The sequence below is a fragment of the Zerene cesonia genome, chromosome 8 (assembly GCF_012273895.1).
Source record: "Zerene cesonia ecotype Mississippi chromosome 8, Zerene_cesonia_1.1, whole genome shotgun sequence".
In the NCBI taxonomy this organism is placed as follows: domain Eukaryota; kingdom Metazoa; phylum Arthropoda; class Insecta; order Lepidoptera; family Pieridae; genus Zerene; species Zerene cesonia.
This window is the reverse complement of record NC_052109.1, coordinates 1,132,122-1,154,122: the sequence shown is the minus strand read 5'-3', so window position 1 is coordinate 1,154,122 and position 22,001 is coordinate 1,132,122. Positions and strand designations below refer to the sequence as shown.

General features: G+C 31.8%; 4 protein-coding genes across 6 annotated transcripts in view; 3 read left to right on the top strand and 1 right to left on the bottom strand.

Moving 5' to 3' along the window:
- LOC119828809 (fatty acid-binding protein-like) overlaps positions 1-1,373 on the top strand; it is a 4,065-nt gene extending 2,692 nt beyond the window's left edge. The window contains exon 3 of the mRNA XM_038351082.1: positions 1,041-1,373. Within this exon, the coding sequence (XP_038207010.1) occupies positions 1,041-1,243 (203 nt within the window). The 3' untranslated portion in view covers positions 1,244-1,373. The remainder of the gene's footprint in view (positions 1-1,040) is intronic.
- A 4,264-nt stretch (positions 1,374-5,637) lies between these two features.
- Positions 5,638-9,175, top strand: LOC119828611. Of its 3 annotated transcripts, XM_038350823.1 has the most exons (4): positions 5,653-5,763; positions 6,001-6,063; positions 8,093-8,314; positions 8,762-9,175. In XM_038350823.1, the coding sequence occupies exons 1-4, from the start codon at positions 5,706-5,708 to the stop codon at positions 8,905-8,907; spliced, it is 489 nt and encodes a 162-aa protein (XP_038206751.1). In that variant the 5' UTR covers positions 5,653-5,705; the 3' UTR covers positions 8,908-9,175. The 3 variants fall into 3 exon arrangements, with proteins under 3 accessions (XP_038206752.1, XP_038206755.1, XP_038206751.1); XM_038350824.1 differs by lacking the exon at positions 6,001-6,063 and having other exon boundaries at positions 5,638-5,763; positions 8,057-8,314; XM_038350827.1 differs by lacking the exon at positions 6,001-6,063 and having other exon boundaries at positions 5,640-5,763.
- A 343-nt stretch (positions 9,176-9,518) lies between these two features.
- On the bottom strand, positions 9,519-15,165 carry LOC119828385 (protein arginine N-methyltransferase 1). The gene is made up of 8 exons (XM_038350508.1): positions 14,808-15,165; positions 14,539-14,699; positions 14,172-14,336; positions 13,813-13,961; positions 13,418-13,565; positions 12,912-13,001; positions 12,446-12,595; positions 9,519-11,840 (listed from the first exon to the last, which is right to left on the bottom strand). Exons 1-8 carry the CDS (start codon positions 14,869-14,871, stop codon positions 11,697-11,699), a joined length of 1,071 nt encoding a protein of 356 aa, XP_038206436.1. The 5' UTR covers positions 14,872-15,165; the 3' UTR covers positions 9,519-11,696.
- Positions 15,166-19,088: 3,923 nt separating this feature from the next.
- LOC119828568 (b(0,+)-type amino acid transporter 1-like) overlaps positions 19,089-22,001 on the top strand; it is an 18,706-nt gene continuing 15,793 nt past the window's right edge. Inside the window, exon 1 of the mRNA XM_038350762.1 lies at positions 19,089-19,246. The gene's annotated coding sequence lies outside the window, so the exon portion shown is untranslated. The remainder of the gene's footprint in view (positions 19,247-22,001) is intronic.

Genomic DNA, 22,001 nt, shown 5'->3' with positions numbered 1-22,001 from the left:
ATAGTTGATGAGTGCTGCGCCATAGATGGCATGATAACTTACGTATTCATCAAATGTATGGAAGTGACATACCCCTGCCGTGGGACTTTCGAGAGAAAAAAATCCTTTTGGGTCCTCAACTATATGAAATTTGGTACAATATAGACCTGAGAGGAGACATAGAATAGGTTTTAGATGAACTTACGGGAACAGTAACTATGCGAGTTTTCCTTCGACTACACAGGCAAAGCTGCGGGTGGGAAGCTAGTATGACTATATCGATTTTTGTAGTTATGCCAGCTTTTATGCAAATGATGGTTTTAAGTAAATAATAATTGCCTACATTGAAACTATGACATAATAAGTAAAACTAAAATTATAAGTGTTTGCAAGTTATTTAAATGAGCGAGAGTCTAAACTGTCGATACTTCCATGACTTTATGCAAGTAATGTAGGTAACTACCTATACATTTATTAAACTTAATAAATAGGTGCTAGATATAGATATAGACTATTATAAATTTATGGTTTTCGTATAATAGTGTTATATTTCGTATAATAGAGTAACATTTACAGTTATGTAATCTTTCGTATTGGTACGATTGGTGGAAACTACATATAGGAATCATAATAATACTATCACTACATAGTATAATACAAAGTCGCACATAGCAACCGCTCGTCCCGGCTCCGCCCGGATATCAAGATACCCGTTTTTTCCCAAGGGAGCATTTATTGAGATAAAAAGTATCCTATCACCCAAGTCAACTCATACCCTGTCTGTATACCAAATTTCATAAAAATCTGTTCAGTAGTTACAGCGTTATCGACGGACAAATATCCGAACAAACAAACTTTCACATTTATAATGTTAGTATGATAGTGTGATAATTACATTAGGTATAGTAGTAGTAACAGTAGTCTCAATTGAAATTGATCAGTCGGTAGAATCCGGTATTCACATATAAATTATATCAATTAAGATAACAACTTAAGAGGCTAAGAGAAATCAGAAAGAGCTGAAACCTGTAAATAAAAAAAAAAAACCCTCGCAATTTCAGCAATGGACCTCAACCAAGTGATCGTGTACGAAGGGGAGCCAGAAGACGACCCAGACACCACGTTCACCCTCAACGAACACTACTTCAAACAGCTGGTGCAGGGCAAGGAGGACCCCAGGGTGATCATGCAGGCTGGCCGGTGTTCCGTCACTGGCGACATCATGAGAGCAATGAAACTTGAGCCGTATATCAAGCTTAGTTAGGATCAGAATTGGAGGCATTGGTTTTGTAACATTTAAGGAAATTGAGAAATGTACATGTAACATTTATTTTACGATCAATAACATTATAGGTACGGAACTGTTCTGTGAGATCCCAAATAAAATAAAAAATGCGAAAATGACTCTATCTGTCTGTCTCTTCTTTATGCGTAAACCACTGAACCGATTTGTATGAAATTTTGGTGCAGTTTACGACCCAAGGAAGGACATACGATAGTTTTTATCCCGGAAATCCCTAGGGAACGGAAATAATTCGGGGAAGCCCCGAAACTGTATATCTTTTCCTTTACTACGCGGTCGAATGCCTTGTGTTGAATTATAATATTTGATTACAATCTTTAATTTCTGATTCTTAGCTCTTTAAGAATTTACGCTTGGTCAATAAGAGACTAACCAAATGATGCCTATGGGAACTGAGGTCTCTGACTGTATTTACATAGAATACATACAAAATAACTTCAAGTTAAGATGCAGTCGATGTTAATTATCAAGGTTACTAAAAACTACACGTACGATTTGGATGAAATTAAAAAGTAAATATAGCTTTCAGATTAAAAAACGGTCATCGTCATACATGCAATAAAAATAGAGTTGAATTGACCGACATTTTTTGAAGTCGTGTTAAGTTTTAATCTATTCTTTACATAGAATCTTATAAATTACTATATTATAGGACTTGTATCGTGTTTGCATCGAGCAATTTAATATGTTTATTATTTAGTTATATTATTGTAATTATAAGTGAAATGACATAGCTTTACTTTTCTTAATAAAAAAGTGTTTATTATAATTTTTTGATGTTTTATTTCTGTCTTATTAGATGATATATTTGTTCTTTTCTATTTGTTCACATTTAATTAAATCGATAAATATTTATTAGTTAAATCTTAAATACAAACATGTATGAACTATTCAGATAGATGACACTTCGTGCACACTTTTTTTATAAATTAAAAAATATATTGTGGTGTCATTGGATTGACATTCCATCGACGAAATTCTATACCTCAATTAAAAACTATAATCAAACACACACACACACACATCACTTATAACTCAAAACAAAGAAGATGTTGGTTCTTTTATTTTTCTTCATTTAAATAGCTTTTTGAACAGAATAACAAATAAAAATGTATAAAACTTTCAAAAACCAGCCGATCCATGCGCTGGAGCAAGCTAGTATTGTTATTGTTAATCAAATAAATTTCTTATAATTATTATCAGCAGTAAAAGCTGAAGCATTAGGAAATTTCGTATTACCCAAGCGAAACCAAGTTGAAAAAACTTTTCTATCAATGCCAAGAGATGGCGGAGAACGTAGCAATGTCAAATGTCAATGTGCTTTGATTTTACGATTGTCTAATTATATTACGTTATCTCATTTAATATTTAAATACATCTTATTGATCCATTTAAAATACCGTTTTGGTGTATCTATGTATCTATAATCTTTCATCTAACAAGTGTTTTATAAGTTGTCGATTTTAATCGCTATTTTTATGAAAAAGCTGCGTACATAATGATGTAAGAATATTAAATATCTAACTATTAAATATTTACGCAATAATTTAAACTTTAGAAACAAATATTCATAATACTAATAAGCCAAACCATCCAAAGATCGACATATAGAAATAAAATATGTAAGATATAATATGATAAAATAAAGTATGTAATAAAATATGTGAGAAGATACAGTCTGACACAATAACTAGGTTTGGCTAGAGCCAAATTAAAAGTCCTACATAAAGTATACCAATAGGTATACTTTCAATTTTCTATACAAACTAGTAAGAAGGAATTATGCAGAATTATATACTTATAAATAAACAAGATGCTGATTATTGTATTAGTGTGCAAAACAGATAAATTATTTCCAAGATTTCCAGTACAGAACAGCGCCTGTTATATAAATTATAAATAAGTTCTATTCACTAATTACCAACATATAATAAATTATATAATTTAGTATGTATTGATATTTTCTGAAATTGGCGAAACTAACAATCGGGCTAAATGGCGTGCCTTAAGAGATGTTTACGTCCAGCAGTGGACAAATAAAGTCTGAGAAGAGAGAGAAGAATACATTGTATGTGACTATACGATCATCTGCTAAACATGTTCTTTAATTAATAAAAAATAAAAGAGCATCTTAAATAAGTTTTCAATATACATACACCTTAATATAAACGCCTCCGCAACTGGTTCGATATTACGGTACCGCGGTCAAACACCCCGAGACCCTGACATTAGCCAAGCCTATAATTATACAGGTATCCTTTATTTACATCCCTTTATGGTGCTAACTTCATTGGGACCTAAGCTAGAATCCTGGGAGCACTCGTTAGAATAAACAAAACTCAATAGGTTTTTTACAAACAAACTACATCGTAGTTAATTTAAGCCGCGATTTTTATTCTTACACTTAATATAATTTTACTTTTCATTTTGACTTAACGTCTTCATCGAGTGCATTAAATTTCAAAAAGTTTATAACTTTTTATTATACAAACTGTTTGAGTTTGTACAATAAAAAGTTATATTGTTCAATAGAAATACTACAAAGATTTATAATGTTTTGAAAATATTCCACCTTATTTTAACATTTTCAATACAATAATAAATAATATAATTATTTATTGTATAATCACTATGAAGGTATCATATGAAACTAAAAACTATGAAAAACTATTAAATTACTTATGAGTTAAATCCATTTTGAATATAAGACATTTTAAGAATTATATTTTTTTCTAGAGCATTATCAAAAACAAAATTATGGGCTTTGCACTTTGGATATATAAACTATAAGTTTCCAAGCCAAATTTCAAAATTCTCCGTCCGCGCAATTTTCATGAAAATGATACAAAATCTTTGCTTCGTGGATATATGATACGTACACATGGTTAAAACAGACACCTCAAACATCTAGGCTATTATTATTAAGAGTTAAGCAATTGCTACATTCCTCGCATGTTCGTCTACACACTCTAAATTTTGTGAACTTGGTTTATTTTTAAGCCTTGTTTTTAACGCGTTTTAACACAGCTTACAAGGCTGTTTCCAAACAATCCTTTATATGTCTTTATGGAATCTAAAATTTTCTACATTTTTTTTCGTAGAAGTAAAATTTAAATAAGTCTACTAAGAGTGAAACGAATTAAATAAGCCCATAGATAGCTTAGTACAGCGCGACGAATCTCCATCATTTTTAGGACATCCGTCGATTAATTTTCGGATTCTATCGCGAGAACTCTACTGAACTTTACTGAAAAGCTCAATATTGTAGACACAGTGATCAATTACCAAGCCACCACGGCATTGCCGCGATCTTCAGGCGTGATCTTGTTTATTTCTACACGCTTTCGTTTTTATTAAGCGATATGGAAATAGTGGGCATATCGTATGCCCACTATTTCCGTAGGAATGCCCAGGTAAAGGATTATCATAATGTGCATAAAACATTTGAGGTAAGGAAAATATTTAAAGATTATTCGTAATTTAACATGGTGCGTTATTATATTTTAAGTAAGTATACCTAGCTATAGTATTCCATTAGGATTTAGATAAATAAAAGAATTGACTCAGTTGTTTGATGAAAACTACGTAAAAAATATACGTTCATTGTTGTATTGTAATGAACATATAGTCAGAAATTATGGTTAATTTTGTATTATAATATGCTCAGGTCAATAATATTAAGTTATTTGATATAATAGTTTATAAAATGATACTATTCATTTATGGACAGTATGACCATTAATGAATAATAGGGCAAATAAACAATCTCACAGCTAAGAATACGTAAAGATTAATGTACATATCTTGATTATAATTGCAGAGAACGGGCCATATTAGGAGTAGAGGACAACTGCAGTAACCCTTGGTCTAATATCATTGCACTTGAAATACACTTGCACGGAAAATGCGATTTCGAATAATACATTTTAAATATAGTTTGTTAAGTCATTTACATTCTGTTAAGTCATTTAAATCATATGACATGCATTTATTATTATTAAAAAATATTAATTTTAATTTATATCGCATTCTTGATTATTTATTACCTACGTACTTATTTAGATCTGATAATAAATCAAAAATAAATGAAATCATTTCTAACGTTATTTTCTTTTTTATTTGATGCAGAAAGTTTTAGAACGATCTAAATCTGGCTTTTTTGATTAGGCTCTTATCGTAAAATAGGCTTCATTGACTATCATATTTTAAAAAATCTTGACCACGGGATCTTGACAGGGCATATCAAAGATTTCAATCGAATTTCACACATCATTTCTTTAACACACAAAAAACCGCTTATATAGCCGCTTCTGACATCCATTGTACCGGTAAAGCAGGCTCTACCAAGTCCTAAGCGGTATTTTTATTTATTTACATTCGTTCCGCGGCACGATCACCACATACAGTTCTCGAAAATAATAAAATGTCACCCTATATGTTATCATTTTTAATTGTGTCTGCTCTTGTAGCTACTACTCAAGGTAAGACATTTTAAGTAACCTGCCATTGAAAAAAAATGTTAAATTAATTGTATTTTTTATTATTATTCCTTGGACATGTATCGGTTTTTTAAATAATTAAAATAAATGAAAATATACAGTATCTCAATGTATAAAATAAGTCATGTTGCTTTATCTGCAAAAATACTACAAATAAAGTAATTATTATTACTACATGTATGTTTTATATATGTATTTTATTCATAATTATGTCACTAGGTGCCCAAGTCCAACCAAGTAACTATGATATAAGCAGAAATAAAATATCAACTAGCAGGAACGGTAACTAAATAACTTATTCGATAAATCACCATGTCCTCACTACCATTGTCCATTTATTTTTAGTAGCAATTTTATTGTTTATATCATTTTGGTGGTTCCATTAGCTTCGATTTATGCTATGTTCACGCATTTAATACAAAGTTAAACATTGAATATAAATCAACGCAACTTCTTTTCAAATTCCTTTTTTATTATGATTGATTTTTTTTCATAATTTTGCAAATCCTAATAATGCGACCTACTTTATAAAAGTTACTGTATTCAGAATCTGTACTACCTATGATTTGTATAATTTATATGTGTATAAATTAGTCTAGCTATTTCAGGTTTCAAATAATTTCTACAACAAAAACAAATAGAATTTATTTTAATCGCGGTCCACTAGTGTATGTTTTACTTCATAATGTATCAGGTCATTAAAACCGAAAAACCGATTAAAACCAAAATTCTGTGTTTCTCTTTTAAGTAATAACAAACATACATATGAGTCGTACCAAATTTTATGAATCATTTTAAACTTTACTTGTTCAACACTGCAAGTTTTATTATCCCCGTTACCACGCTATAATTATGAGGTGACATTGGTTATAGAAAACTAAATACGTAGTCCATAGAAATAATATCGCAATGTTTATATGAATCGCGTGGATCCGTGACACGGCGTACATTGGGAAAGGTCATTAAATATAGTTTAACACATTATTTTGTTCACCAGGCGCTAACTGCTGAGTAAAGATATTATGTGATAGAAATAAAAGAACTAAAACCTTTTTAGAGCGATATATAAAATAATAAGCTAGAAGGCTGAAGCTACGTTCAGAATGAGAATCAAGTTATTTATTAGATGCATATAATAATAATACAAATTACTTATAAATAGCAAAATAACATAGATACATACGGTTTGTATAATTTATCATGGAAATCGCATACATATATATATATAACATAATAATTAAACATTTAAATAAGTCGGTATCCAAATGTCCGACATAATACATGATAATCTCCGACAAATTTTGTAACCTAAATAAAAAAAATGAATCAATGTAAAGTTTTTACTGAATTTCCTTCATACTTCCTAGTGTTGATTTATATTCAAGTTCAAGCAAGGTTGCACTTAAAAACGTTAATTGTTTACACTAATTGCCAAAGAGGCGCAGATTATGCTCAAAATTATAATTTTGAAGGTTTCGTTGAAGTTACTTTGCATAAGATTGTTAAAAGAAAAACTCGTTAAAGAATTCCTTAAAATTAGTCGTAAGCCCGGATTTATATTTCCAATTAACTTGTGAAAGCATCCATTTTGTACTTTTGTATATTACCTACGATATAGAAAACATAATATTTCATTTCATCAATTTAAAACTAATTTAAATATAAGAATTGCATTAACACATTTGATTACTGTGGTACCTGCACTGGAAAAACTTTCATTTTGATGTCATTTTATATCTTACATCATTTTTGTCCAACATCATCATCATTCGATCATTTTAATTTCAATGCAGAATTCAGGCTTTCTGCGAAGTGTTAGTTTTGATTCTACAATATGTCAGTTTTCTCATTTGGTTTTGTTTCACCAAATGATTTATATTAATTAAAAAAATGTGCTGTAAATAAAAAATTCTTGAATCTAGAAATTAAAAATGACTGAGATGTTATATATCATAACATCTCTGAGATGTTATATATCATAACATCTCAGTCTCCCCGTGACCACGCTCACTGTAAAGTGTTCGAAACGTCGGGTTAATAATATAATGAATAAATCGCGTTTAAAATCCGTTGAAATTTTTTAATTTCTAAATGTATAATACTCGCGTGAAACCAAACACAAGAAAATACTAAATTCTTGAATCGTTCATTTCAATGAAATCCACTCTACCATCGCATTTATCAAACAAAATGGGATCATTGCTGCACCTAACTGCAGATCACCATCACAACTAACATTCACCACCATTCATTGCATGACACATCTCATCACCAGGTTTCGGATTAGGAGACTTATGGGACTATTTATTAGGCGCTGGCTTCGGACAATATCCTGGGCAATATCCGGGACACGGACAATATCCTGGACAGTACCCCGGCCAGTACCCCGGAAATGGGTTGTATCCAGGGCAAAACCCGGGCCTTCAGGGTCCGCCGGGCGCTCACCCGGGCTGCCCGCTTTGCGACTCTTCCGTCTACAGTTATTGCTCCCACAAACAAGTACATGACTCGTGCTGTTGTGAAAACCAAGCTTGTAAGTATTTGTATATACGCGACCTTTTACAGGTTTTATACATTTTGGTCATTAAAACAATTCCAAAAAAAAAAAAAATAATTGGAATAAAAAAAGCAAAAACTGTGTGATAAATAATGAATTAAAACTTATTTATTTAACTCATTATAAGTTTAATCAATCTAGACTTGGGAAGTTTTGCTCAATTCCCTTCCCGGTGAAAGTGAGTAAAATTATTCAGAACATAATTAAAAATACCTTTACAACATTCCCCATCGCATTTAACAATATTATTACTTACCAATAAACAAAAATTACAGTCAAATTTTTTAAGGTAATTGAACCGATTTGCATGAAATTCGGTACAGAGACAGTTTGGGACCCAAGAAAGGACGATTATTTAAACAGGAATCACTTCGGACTGTAAATTTTACCTTTCTAATTTCTATTTCTAAAACCAAATTACAGATCTTCCATTCTCCTGCCGCAAAACGGACTGCAACTTCATCTACGCGAACTCTTGCCAAGAATACCACTTGATCACGAATTGCTGCTGTGTGGATCTTCAGAAGAGTGCGCCAGTGCAAGCTGTTGTACCAGCTGTAGTTGTTTAGACACTTAAAAACGTATTGTGCAGTTATTGTACGGAAGTTATCTCTATATACTTTGCACCAATTTAATTTGCCTTGAAAAATTTAAAAGCAAAATTTACCATGATGATGGTTTGCCTTAAAGTGTACTAGGCGTATAGAAATAAAACGAATGCCCTCTTTTGTTTAGGCAAAATAAATGTAGAATTACTCTCAGACTAGGAATCTGTAATGTCATTAACTGCACGGTGTCTTTTTACTTAAGTTAAATCTAAGTTAAAATAAACCTAGCTTTATATTAATTTTACACGAAATACAAAGAAAATGTCGAAAAAACTTCATCTTTTATTTTAGACTTAGTCTTCTTTTTGAAAAATAAGTCGGTATGGGTCTTCTGCTAGGACGCACTTCCCATTTTTTTTTAATTTTACGCAATTGTTGATTTAAAAAAAAAAAACAAATAAAAATGTCCAACTTCTTTTTTCTAGTGATAAAATAAACCACGATGGTTTATTTGGAAGTATATATATATATATAGTATATAGAAGTCCTATAATAAAAGACAACATTGAAATTAAACTTATATAAGAAATTTTATTTCTATGGAACGCGGGACAAATAAATACAAATAAAAATTCAATGTCATCACAGAATTTATAATTTTACTTGAAACCTTACATGCGAATACAAAGCTTATAGTACTTAAAACTAAATTAAGATTACAGCTAATGTTTGAGGTCGATACGTCTTAGGCTGAATCTAGAATACACGTCACTACGTAACGTAGACACGAGTTAAACCTTTCCCGTAGTGCTGTCCCTTTCTATCACTCACAAAACGTCATATAATAGAGCGGGAAAATAGCATATGCGTGTCGATAATACGACCGTTACTACTTTTCTCACTCTAGTTAATTATGTATTAGAGCGATAGAAAGAGACAACTATAGGATATTACTAATCTTTTCATATAACGGCACTGCTGTGATAAGTGTTTAGGAAATGTAGATATTGGGGCCACTGCAATACAAATGTAACATAATCAATCATATTTTTTGGATTGGAAAAGGATTGTAAACTATAAATGTACATATTATATAAGTGCAGAGATTTTCCCTTTCATAAGATCCTGAATCAAGTTATTTATCTTACTTTAAAGTAGGAATATGAGGTACATGTTTCTCTTTTTAGTAATCATGCTATCTCGTGTCGTGTCGGTTATTGCTATATTAACATGACAAATGTAGGTATGTGTGCTAAGGTTTCGTAAAGAGTATTTTCCTTTTTATTTATATATCATAGCAGTAAAAGATGCCTCTTGGAATTCCTTGTTTCAATGAAACAAAGAAAAAAACGAGATGATTTCTAGAGGGAAAGAATTTTTGGTATTTATATAAAATCCGGGAGTATTTCACCGCAAAAGTCCCATAGCAAATTTATTAATAGTACAATGTATTGACGCAATGCAAAAAAGATTTTCACCATTTTTAGTTTTGGTAGTAGTATGAAATTTGAGAATTGTATCTTTTGTACACAGCACAAATTATTTTAAAATTATTTAAAGATTCTAACGTATTTATATGTAATTTTATTTTAAAAGGATTCAAAGATTGCGTCTTTAAGCTACAAGGCAGAAAGAAGGTTGTTCTAATATGCACTTGGACGACAGCGAGTCTTTGTGTTGTAATGTATTTGTCAAACGGAAGTAACTCAGGATATGGATTTTTTTTTCATTTACAATTTTCCATTTTGCCATTTTCCTTGCGGTGGGGTCTCAAGTATGTTTGATTAATATCGGTCTAAAAAATATTTCGATAAGGTATACCCATGCTAGTATAATCCTTAAATGACAATGTATAGGGCCAGGAGGTTTTGAATTACATTGTACTTGTTAATACAGTATTTAATTTATGAGATTTTTAACATAACATCATAGCAACACCATCTATCAGTAAAATTATTGTAAACATTTCTGATGATACCTAAAAGCTTGTTAAATTCGAAAGAAACATTACATATAAGACACAGTTAATCTATCTGGCAGTAATGGATCCGTTTTTTGGCGATTCCTTGATGTAAAGCTTTCAGGGAGTAAATTTATACCATTTCATGTTTAATACTTTAAAAGAAACGTTATGGAGCGTAATTTGTTTACAAACAGAGTGGGAAAGATTAAAATTTGTATTTTATTAAATGAAATTAATAATCGTTGTTCAAAATTTTATGAATTCAGTCGGCTTTATCTGTGAATATACTACTAATGTATTGGATCAATATTGGTATTTTGTTATCGGTTCAGTCAGCAAAGCATGGTACAGTCAGCAATTTAAGTTGAGCACATCAGTTAGTTTAATATGAATAAATTTAAAACATATTATTATATTAAACAAATAACACTTAGACAATAAACCTAACAAATGAGTTTTATTGCACAATATGCTAATAATATAAAGTTCAAGAGTTTGTTGTTTGTTCAACACGCGTTTGTTATACCTTAGAAACTACTGGTCCAATTTAAAATTTCATTATGGAGGAAGGCTATATAGCACCATGTACAACATGGACGAAACCACACAGCTAGTTTATAAAAAAATCCCACTAGGTATCATTGATAAAAGCCAACCTAACTTGCTGACTATGCCACCATTAGCACAAAAAAGTTTCAACAGCCATGCCAACCTGTGCGAAATCACTACCAACATACAAAAGTTTTTTTGCTGACCCTACACAAAAGTAAATCGAACCAAATCCGCCGACCGTACCTGTGTCTATTGCGATCGACGACGTCATCAACAGCACATAACCACATCCACACTAACGCATCCGGTAGTGGTTCTTCTCTTGCACCTGACAGAGCTCGCCCTTGAACGAGATCTCGATCTCAAAGTCGAGGTCGCGGTTGTTGCGAGCGTTCGGGCTCATTGAGAACGTGCCCATTATTTCTTCACCCTTTTTCACCTGGAATAGCAAAGTTGAATTTATAAGGAATTTTAATGCTCTTAAACTTAAAATTAAGAATATCTTTTACACAGTTACATTTTTATGAGTGCCCATTTCATAGAAGCAGCCCAGGTAGTAGATTGCCAAATTAAAAAACTGTCCATCTGTCTGTCTGTCACCAGGCAGTATCTCATGAACTAATGTTGGTTATTCATATGCAATGATCAGAGATGATTTATTACTGACCCCGCAATAACAAGAAATTATAAAAAAAATCGAGGTTAGGTAATGGTTGGCACGGTGATAAATTGAATAAAGTTAAGTGGAACTTCACCTAGAGTGCATTGATGATATACTTCTGTTTCACTGATCGTTTTTGTCAATTTATGGTAGGTGATCAACCTTCTGTGTGCTAGACAGAGACTTTTTTTTTGGCGAGACCCTACGGGAATCTAACCCACGACCCCTCGGTTCTATGCTCACAGGTCAACTACTGCACTAAAAGTCAGTGGCATAAATTGAATGGAAAATAAATTTTTTACAGTTCTCTTTAGCTTATCAGTACAAAACCCTTATTGCAGCGATTCCGACTCGCGCTTAACCGATGTGCTTGTATTCCTCACCGTCATGTACTCGTCAAAGTAGAACACGGTCTGCTTCCAGTGCGTGTAGGCGGCCTCGGGCGCCGTGCTGAAGCCGAGCCGCTTGTGGCACTTCGTGAACTCCACGTTGAAGAACGTCACCAGAGCTTGGATAAAATCGTTGCGGCGCACCTGCATAACACATGAATCATTTAGTATGGCGATATGAACATTTTACTTATATCCATTTTTATATCGTTATTATTAAAGGTTAACTGTAAGAAATAAAGAAAGTGTATTTAAGCACAAGCCAATGAATACTTAAAATATAGAGTATAATATACAGTGGATCATAGAAAGGAGGTCCTTTGGGAAAGTTGGATTGTTTTGTGGATAATTATTTCTCTCTGTTTTATATGATTTACCATAGCGGATATACCTGTTATGGCTATTATTAAAAAAGCACAACAGGTAAAATTGGCCTTACAACAAAATTGCAGCAACATACCTGAAGATGGAACTTGGACTCGAAATTGAGGTCCTCCTTCTTAACTGTGTACAAGTCAATTTCTTTCAGCAAACAAGAGTTTGTCACCACCTTAAATAATTTATACATAAAATGCAACAAATTAAACAATGTATATGGGAATCTGATCAGGAGTTGAATCAAAATACAAGCGATATTTAAATTTTTACAATTATTACTACAATCATAAAAGAAAACTATTCACATTTTCTCCTTTAAAATTTACTCTTAGTTTAGTAAAATATAAAGAATAGAAAAAATTCAATTTTCAGATGGGATTCAACCATGCTGACTAAAAGATAATCCCATCACAACAATTGAATTTCGAAAAAGCCTAGTCTGCATAGTATTATGCCATATTCTAATCAACCAAAATGTGCCTAGGAATCAGAAAGCCTTTTATATTTCAAATATTTAAATCCTCTCAACATCATCATATAAATTTTCCCAGCAGAAAAAGGACAAAGAATAGTACAAACAATAATCACCTGTTTAGCATCAACTACATCAACCAGTGGCTCTGAGATGGCTACCTTCCTAATCGAGGACATGTCGAAACCGTACACGTCATCCCACCAGTTGATTTTCTCATCCTTGTACTGGCGGTCTTCAATTCCGCAGATGAATAGAGTGCATCTGTGTTTTAAGTCATGTTGAAACTTTTATAGTGACTTTGGGTTGTATGATCAGCATAATTTGTTTATTAAATTATATGTTTAAAAGTATGTGAAATCAAAAGGTTAGTAAAGGACGAATTGGTCAGAGTACAGCATAGCACCCTGTGTCCTATAATCCTATCAATGAATCACCCTCATTGTTCATTAATGTTCAAACAATGTTAACAGTATACTAACAATTTTCATATAAAATTACCACTACATACCTATCAGGGAACAGCATGCCATCTTCTTTGAGCCACTTATCCCTTGCATACAGCACGGTGTCCAACATGCTCTCATAGAACAAGCAGTAGCCCATCCACTCTGAGATTATGATGTCCACCTTATCCACTGGCAGTTCCACTTCTTCTACCTGAAATAAGTATGATTGGTTACATTTTATTTAAATCTGTATGTAGGTACCTTGGTTATAATCAAGATCTAGGCATCAACTTGCTTTGTGCAGTCATTGTAATGTACAAGTAGACGATATCATATCATCCATCTTAATAATTAGTACTTTGTGTAACTTTGTAATACTGAAATTTATGACAGAATGTAAAGACTATCAACACATGATTACCTTTCCCTTAACAATTTCTATAACATCACTAAGCCTATTTGCCTCTACAATCTTCCGTGCATAGTCTACAATATTGGAACACTCTACGGCAATAACTTTGGCAGCTCCAGCTTTTGCGGCAAACATTGACAGAATACCAGTTCCACAGCCAATGTCCAGTACAGTCTGAAAAATATAATAAATATTTAACAAAATATTTAAATAGTAAACATTGATATACTCAACATTCATCATTCTAAAAAAACTTTTATTCCAATAAAGGAATGGCGAAACACGTGAGAGAACTTAATAAATTAAAATACAAGTACAACAAAATCTCTTTATTTTATTTAGAAAGCTCACATTAAGTTAAATGAGTAGCACTTACTTTTCCCTTAAATAAGTGCTTATTGTGGTACATCGCGTTTCGGTATGTAAGCGTGCGTACTTCATCCTTTAACATTTCCTCGTGTATTCCAAAATGTGCGTACGAATCAAAATAATAATCTCTGGACGTCATCTCCTCCGCTGTTACATTTTTATCGGGTCCTACGACATTTTTAAACATATAGAACAACTAAATGAACAATAGAACAAAAAAAGCACGTTTCATCGGCAGGACGCCGGCATTTTCAGATTGAAAAGAAAGAAACGTACCGTTTTCCTGTACTGGTGTGGATGCTGCTGATGTACCTTCTTGTGCGACGTCCATGCTTTCCATTTTATTCTAATGAAAATAGTAATTTCACAAAAGACGAATAAAGGCTTGAATATATTTATAACCTTCAAACGCCAAATATAACTGTCACTAATCTTAAATTATATTAATTTGATAATTGATGTATCATTTCGCAGCACAAATATTATAGTTAAATTAATAGGTACATACAAAAATATCACAATCTAAGTTAAATTATTAAAACATTGAAATGCTCGATTCTATGAATTGAGCTTCCCTTCAATAAATTAAACAGAAACGAAAGAGGATGAACGAAAGCGAAACGCGAAACACTCGCAAAAACCACAGATGCAAAAGTCAAAGTTCCACTGAGTTACAGATTACTAAGAAATGTATGCAGACTATAAAATTTGTGTGTAATCTATTGTCTATGCCCGACAATGTATTTTGTCATTCGGACTGAAGTAAGTACGGATTACTGTTGCGTGTAATGTTAACATTTTATTTCATTTTGTTAAGTAATAAATTCGCTAAGGACAACATTTTTATTCATTATATTTAAAACTTCTCAGGCTCCCGTAAACATTTCTTGAAGCAATTGAATTTCAACAACAAAAAAAAATTGTATAAACTATGAAAAGTTTTCTTTTCGTATCATAAAATTAAATGATATGAAATAAGTTATGGTGTTCTATAAGAGGGTTTTATACAGACCTATAATATGTATATCAGAACGTAGACGTGGAAATAGACGATAGAACGTTTAATATGTAGCATTTTTAATATTAATTTATTTATTTATTTATTCTTTATTGTACTATTTATTCTGTATAATATAAACTTTTTTTTTCTACAGACTAAAAACTTGCAAAGTAGCATAAATAGTCAAAGTAAGTTTATACAATTTTCAATTTGACTATATCTTTTTGTTTTTGCTATTTCATAACTGTTTACTGGGTGAATCGATTTTTAATGATTCTTTTTTTATGAAAAGCCGGTGCCTGCTATCCCATTTCAATTTGGTTTAGTTCTGACAAATTGAAGGCGGATCTGTTTTTTGCTAAAAATAATTTCATGATGACAGATACATAGTTACGTTTTCCTTACAAAAATTGACCCTAATATTATTAAATATTGAGATACATAAGCATTCCTGAGGATTACATAACAATAAAAAAAGTGAATGGCAATAATAATGGTTATTAAAAAATCACGAGAAGTTGTGCATTCTTTGATTCATTTAATTTTTAAACAGCTTAGTACACATACAGCCATGTGTGTCTAGCTAGCTAGATAATTTTTCTATTTTCTGATTACTGTTATGATTGTTATGATCGGCTTAGCAGGATGCTATCTCAATAAATCCCAATAAACTATCCATCATCATATCACATTAATATTATAAATGCGAAAGTTTGTAAGGATGTGTGTGTGTGTGTAAGTTTGTTACTCTTTTACGCAAAAACCTACTGAACCGATTGCAATGACATTTGGTACCTAGACAGTTGGACAACATAACATATAGGAAACTTTTTATCCCGATATTCCTACGGGATACGGTCTTACGCGGGTGAAACCACGGGGCGCAGCTAGTAACCTATAAGCTAAATCTAATTAACAACGAAAGATAAACAGAACAAAGTCAACTTTGTACAGCATCCAGGGCAGGGCTTAGACTTTAATTATGGTCTTAATGGACAACGGTTACACTCTATGTGCTATAAAGTACTGGCCGTGACCCGCGGTTAAAACTCATCACCTAATGGTGTAGTTAAATGAATTTATTAAACTAAAAAAAGCATTTATTATTTTCAATGTTTCACATTGGCTCTTTTAAGAGTATGATAAAAATTACTTAAAGTATTACCAGTGAGATAGTCAAACGTACAGAGCAATTAAGCTGAAAAATATAAAATTTACTACAGTTCAGTGATTGTACGTTGTTGTAAATATACATTATCATTTATGCACGTTTCTGGGTTTTATCACGCATTAGTACGGCATAGCGGGCACGTGCGAACCGTGTGTATACTCTGAACTACAGTAGGTAGGTAACTACATAATAATATTATGTTGACGTGTTGCTATATCAGTTTATCTTATGCCTATGAACTTTAATAGATGTGCCTTAAGTTAAACTTTTATTTAATTTGCAATGTATCTATATGTATTTGTAGAATGATTAAACTTGGAAAAAATTAGCAAAATATAAAATTTTAGTTATTTAGGTATATATTTATATAACTGTATTAAAAAAATCCTTTGTGCGACAAAGGACAAATTTTTTGTTTTTATTTTCGAAAAAGTTATTGCTATGCAATATGGACGTTTTATAGACCCTATAACAAAGACTAGTATTTTTTTTGTTCACTGACTGATAGTCTGTTTGTATATGCGTCAATCACGTGAAAACCACAGCACAAATTTCGACGACATTTTATATTATGATGATACATCAATATTAGGTTTAACTTATATCCTACATTAAAAAAGGTGTGGCGATTTATATTCCATATTCCATGAAAAAAAACAGGATTTTGGGAAACCTATACCTACCGATTTATGCATGTCTATTTGCCAGCCATTAATTAATTATCATTTTCTATATGTCTCTTTTCTTTATTGTATATACCTACTCTGAAAATTATACCATAGACGATAGGTACACTATAAACTGGGTAATAACTGTCCTGCAAAAAGATGGCCATGATGTTTCGACTCGTTAGCTCCAAATTTTATGAACTATCCCGTGTCTTGACCTGACACTTTCAATTAAGTCGAAATTAAATGAACACTTAGCTAATTGATAGCTTCATACCCCACTTTTATTACGTCAGTCACTTCAATACTTTGATATGGAACTATTTTTAATGTTACAAAGCTACGCATTTAATAAATACTTTTGTGTTAGAGAGCAAGTTCCTATCCACTTTATAAGCATCTTAGTTAGATCTTACGCTTATCGAGGTAAGCCATAGTCTAAGCCTGGGGACTCATGTATTCATATTCGGACTAATGGATTTGCGCTTATTGGAAAAAGCACGTGTGGGACTCCTATGCGAATGTTAGTTACCGACATTAGTAAGAAATGGCATAAGCGCATGTTATTGAAAATATCCATGAAAAATTTAACAAAATTAGGAAAAAAATATATTCCAGAAGCAGCAGTGTTTGTGGATTAGTAGCTATATAACTAAGGAAGTAGGTGCGCATGTTTATACACTCATTATACTTTATTGTTGGTGTATGTTAATTTGATTGGCGTAACAAAGACAATTTCATCCCAAAAGAAATAACAGTGCTGAACAATAAATATAGCATTAAACCATTCGATTTATCAGATACATCCTTTTTGTTTTTTACTTTAAGAAGTATTTATTATATTGAGTACGTATGACGTCAAAAAGTAGTTAAAACAAGTCATAATCATGAAATTAACCATAAAATCACATAACTCAAGAATACGTCTGTACTCAGATCTTAAAATACTTCTTACTACGTTATTACCACGCTACCTATTTAGTTATTTTAATTTACTGCATCTTATAGTTATTTTTACTTTATTATTGCATCCAAACATAAGGTATACACCAACCGGCCTTTTTATGTCATAGCGGGCAGCCGAGCTGGTGGTTCGCCTGATGTGTAAGCGTTCACCACCGCCCATGAACATTCATAGAGGTAGTGCCTCTTAGAATGCGCCGCCTGATTTTGAAGGGTGAAGAAAAGGAAACGGGCTTCCAGGTAAATTATTGTGTCGTGCTAATGCAATGTAGAGATATAAAGGGGATGAAATCTACATAGGTTCATAGATAATATTTTATACTATTGGGTTATTGTCATGCCTGGTACATCAATACTTTATTTATGTGTAATGCATGTTTTTTATTACGTAAGTATTGTATAAAAATTCTTCTTACTACTAATTAAATCAGGAATTAAAATATTTTAATCCCTGCTTAAAGTCCTTTAAATTCGATATTTGTCAAGACAGCAAACACAAAAACATTTGTGTTAATTAATTCTTCATTTATTATTATTGTACACAGACCTTTTTTAGGATTTCAACAATCGCTAAAAAAGAGTTCGAAGGGTGAAAATATTAAAAAACTACAATTATTGTCGTAATTCCACGATCATAATTTAATTAAACAGGACAATTATTGCTCGTAATACAATCGATTACGAATGTTATGGCATACATTCACGAGACTATCTTATCGAGAAGTGGAGATATTTAATTAAAAATGAAAACGATAGTAGCACGCGGCCACGAGTCACTCACAGTCCTTGAAATCGCATGGCAAGTACAGCACGCGCTAACGCGCAGTATTTAAAAATCGAACCACATTTTTTTGTTTATGTTTATAAGTTGATGTGAAAGAGTTTTTGTGTTTGGAACGAAAGTGAAAAAAAAGTAAGTGCATTTTAAAAATTTATTGTAGTATATTTTTTTAATCCATTACAATTTTATGTAAGAATAAAAATGTAAGAGTAAAATATTTATGAAGTACAATAAAAAAAGAAATTAATGGAAGGTTTTTATGGAATTGGCCCGTTTTACAGTTTTAAAACTTAACTTATAATTATTTAAATGATGTACTAGAGATGTCTTCTGCTTATTTATAATGGCTTTAAAATTAAATAAACACCAATGTTAATGAAACAATAGTAAGCAGATTTTTTTCATTAGTGTAGCTAATTGCATTCGCGCGACATATTATTTAATTAGGCTAGCTTTTCGCCTGCGGCTTGGCCCGCTCGTCAAAGGAAATTCCCATAAGAATGATAATTTCCACCGCAGTTAAAAGGAGGCTTTTGTCTGTCTAGCCTCCTAACTAGCTGCAACACAAAAATCATACCATAAACTTACTCCGTTGCGACGTGATAGACGAACAAACTCACTTTCGCATTTAGAAAATCAATAGGGATAGTTTCGTCATTTCTTCATCCCTATGTCCTATGGTACTCACTCAGTGAATGTTTATCACTCATGTCATGTTCCTATATTTCACATTTTACATCTGACAAACGATTCGAAATTCAAACGCTTCATATGACATGAATATATATAAGTGCTTTGCGTTTTTATTATGTTATGTTAAAAAGTTTTATATTAAAAATAAAACGTTCCTCAACTTTGGTAGTTGTTAAACATTAATTATCAGTCAGCGAATTTTAATCGAAATTCGAAGTAATTATTTAAAAAAATAGTCAAATTTAAAAAAAAAGACAAATTTTACATACAATCTTAAAATGCACAACAATTCGTGCAATACTTTAAAATAGAATACAAACATGAAACGAAGAAAATTAGATATACAGTGTAGTAGAATTTAGTCCTCATCCATATCCTATAGAATCCCACATAACACATGACCTTTAAAAATACTTTACTTTCTTTTGTCCTTGAGTTTGTCCGCGGGTGAAACCGCGCGACACAGCTAGTATTTTATAATCCTCATTTACAAGACTATTAGTCATTACTATATTCACGTAATGCATAATACTATACACACATATTGCGTAGCCATTCAACAGTTTATCAGTCATATCGCGTTTTCCTCTTTTAACATTTAACAAACATAAAATTTATTAAAATATAAACTTAGTACGGTGAAGGAAAACATCGTGGGAAACCGGCATGTCCAAGAATTAAAAGTTCGAAGACATGTGACATCTACCAACCCGCGGCCTGAACCCTCATAGGAGGCCTGTGTCCCAACAGTCACAACATATATATGGGCTGATGATGATGATGATGAAGTATAAACTTATAAATGCAATGAAAATGTACAAATTGAAAGTACATAACGAAAATACAACAACAGTAAATTTATGTCTCATTACTAGTAAACAATAGAGTGATAGCGACAATGTTACAAAGCTACGAGTTAAGACATAGTACTAAGACAAAAAATTGATAAAATATATCAGTGGTCAGTTCAAATAATTATGAAGATGATAAATGCTATTTTTTTAAGTTTAGTCCCGTTGTAACAATTAGAAGACGATTTAATTAAAAAAAAAAGTTATGTTGATTTACTTCCATTTTCATATTTTGTTTTATCCTTCTTCGGATGAATATTTATTTTGATTATTATGAATAAATAAGTTTTTACGTTTCATTAGTTAAAAGGCCTTTTGAAAAGATGTTTCGAAAAATAAGCAGATGCATGTTTTTTTATATTATAGTGTAGGCAATAAGAAGATGACATGATATGAAACAAGGAAAAATCTAAACTTACTATCACATCAGTTGCATATTTTTTGTGAGATGTTTTGTAAAAATGCGTTTTTTTTTAATTCAGCGTTACTGCGGTTGCATATTATCAAATCAAATTGCTTATTCTAATTTTTTTTTTATGTAAGGCAAATAGGGTCATATTTAGTTCTTACGTTGCATTTAATTCCACGTGATTACAAATAATGCAGACCTATTTAATATTAAGGTGTGCACACTGCACACCTGCATACAGCCATAAGTACAAACATTATTAAAAATTTGTTGTTTTTGTATCTGTTCCACTAATAAATTCCCACATTATTTCAATCGTCTTTAATTACAATGCTGCTATTTTATATTAAAGAATAGCTTCGGTTTAGATTATTATTGAACATTAAACAAAAAGAGATTTGTTTTAAACTACATACTAAATACTACGTAGTATAAACTCAGTCGCTTTTTCTGTCCCTATGTCCCTGTGTATGCTTAAATCTTTAAAATTACGCAAAGGATTTTGATGATTGTTTTTAAAGGATAAAGTGCTTCAAGAGGAAGGTTTATATAATAACATCTATTAAACTTCTCCGAATTTAACGCGTGCGAAGCCGCGGGTAAAAGTTAGTTATAAACGAAAGAGATACTTATATGAATAAGTAGCGATCCGCCCCGGCTTCGCCGGTGGTACATTTATAGTCTACAGGCTTCCTCAATAAATGGGCTATCTAATACTGAAATAATTTTTTAAATCGGACTAGTAGTTTCTGAGATTATTGCGTTCCAACGAACAAACAAACTCTTCAACTTTATAATATTAGTATAGATAATTACCCACTGCCGAAATAACTAACTAGAGTCTTTCGGAATATACAGTACTAGCTTTTCGCCCGCGGCTTCGCCCGCGTAGAATTCGCTTATATCGCGCGACATGGTAAGGAGTATTTTCTTC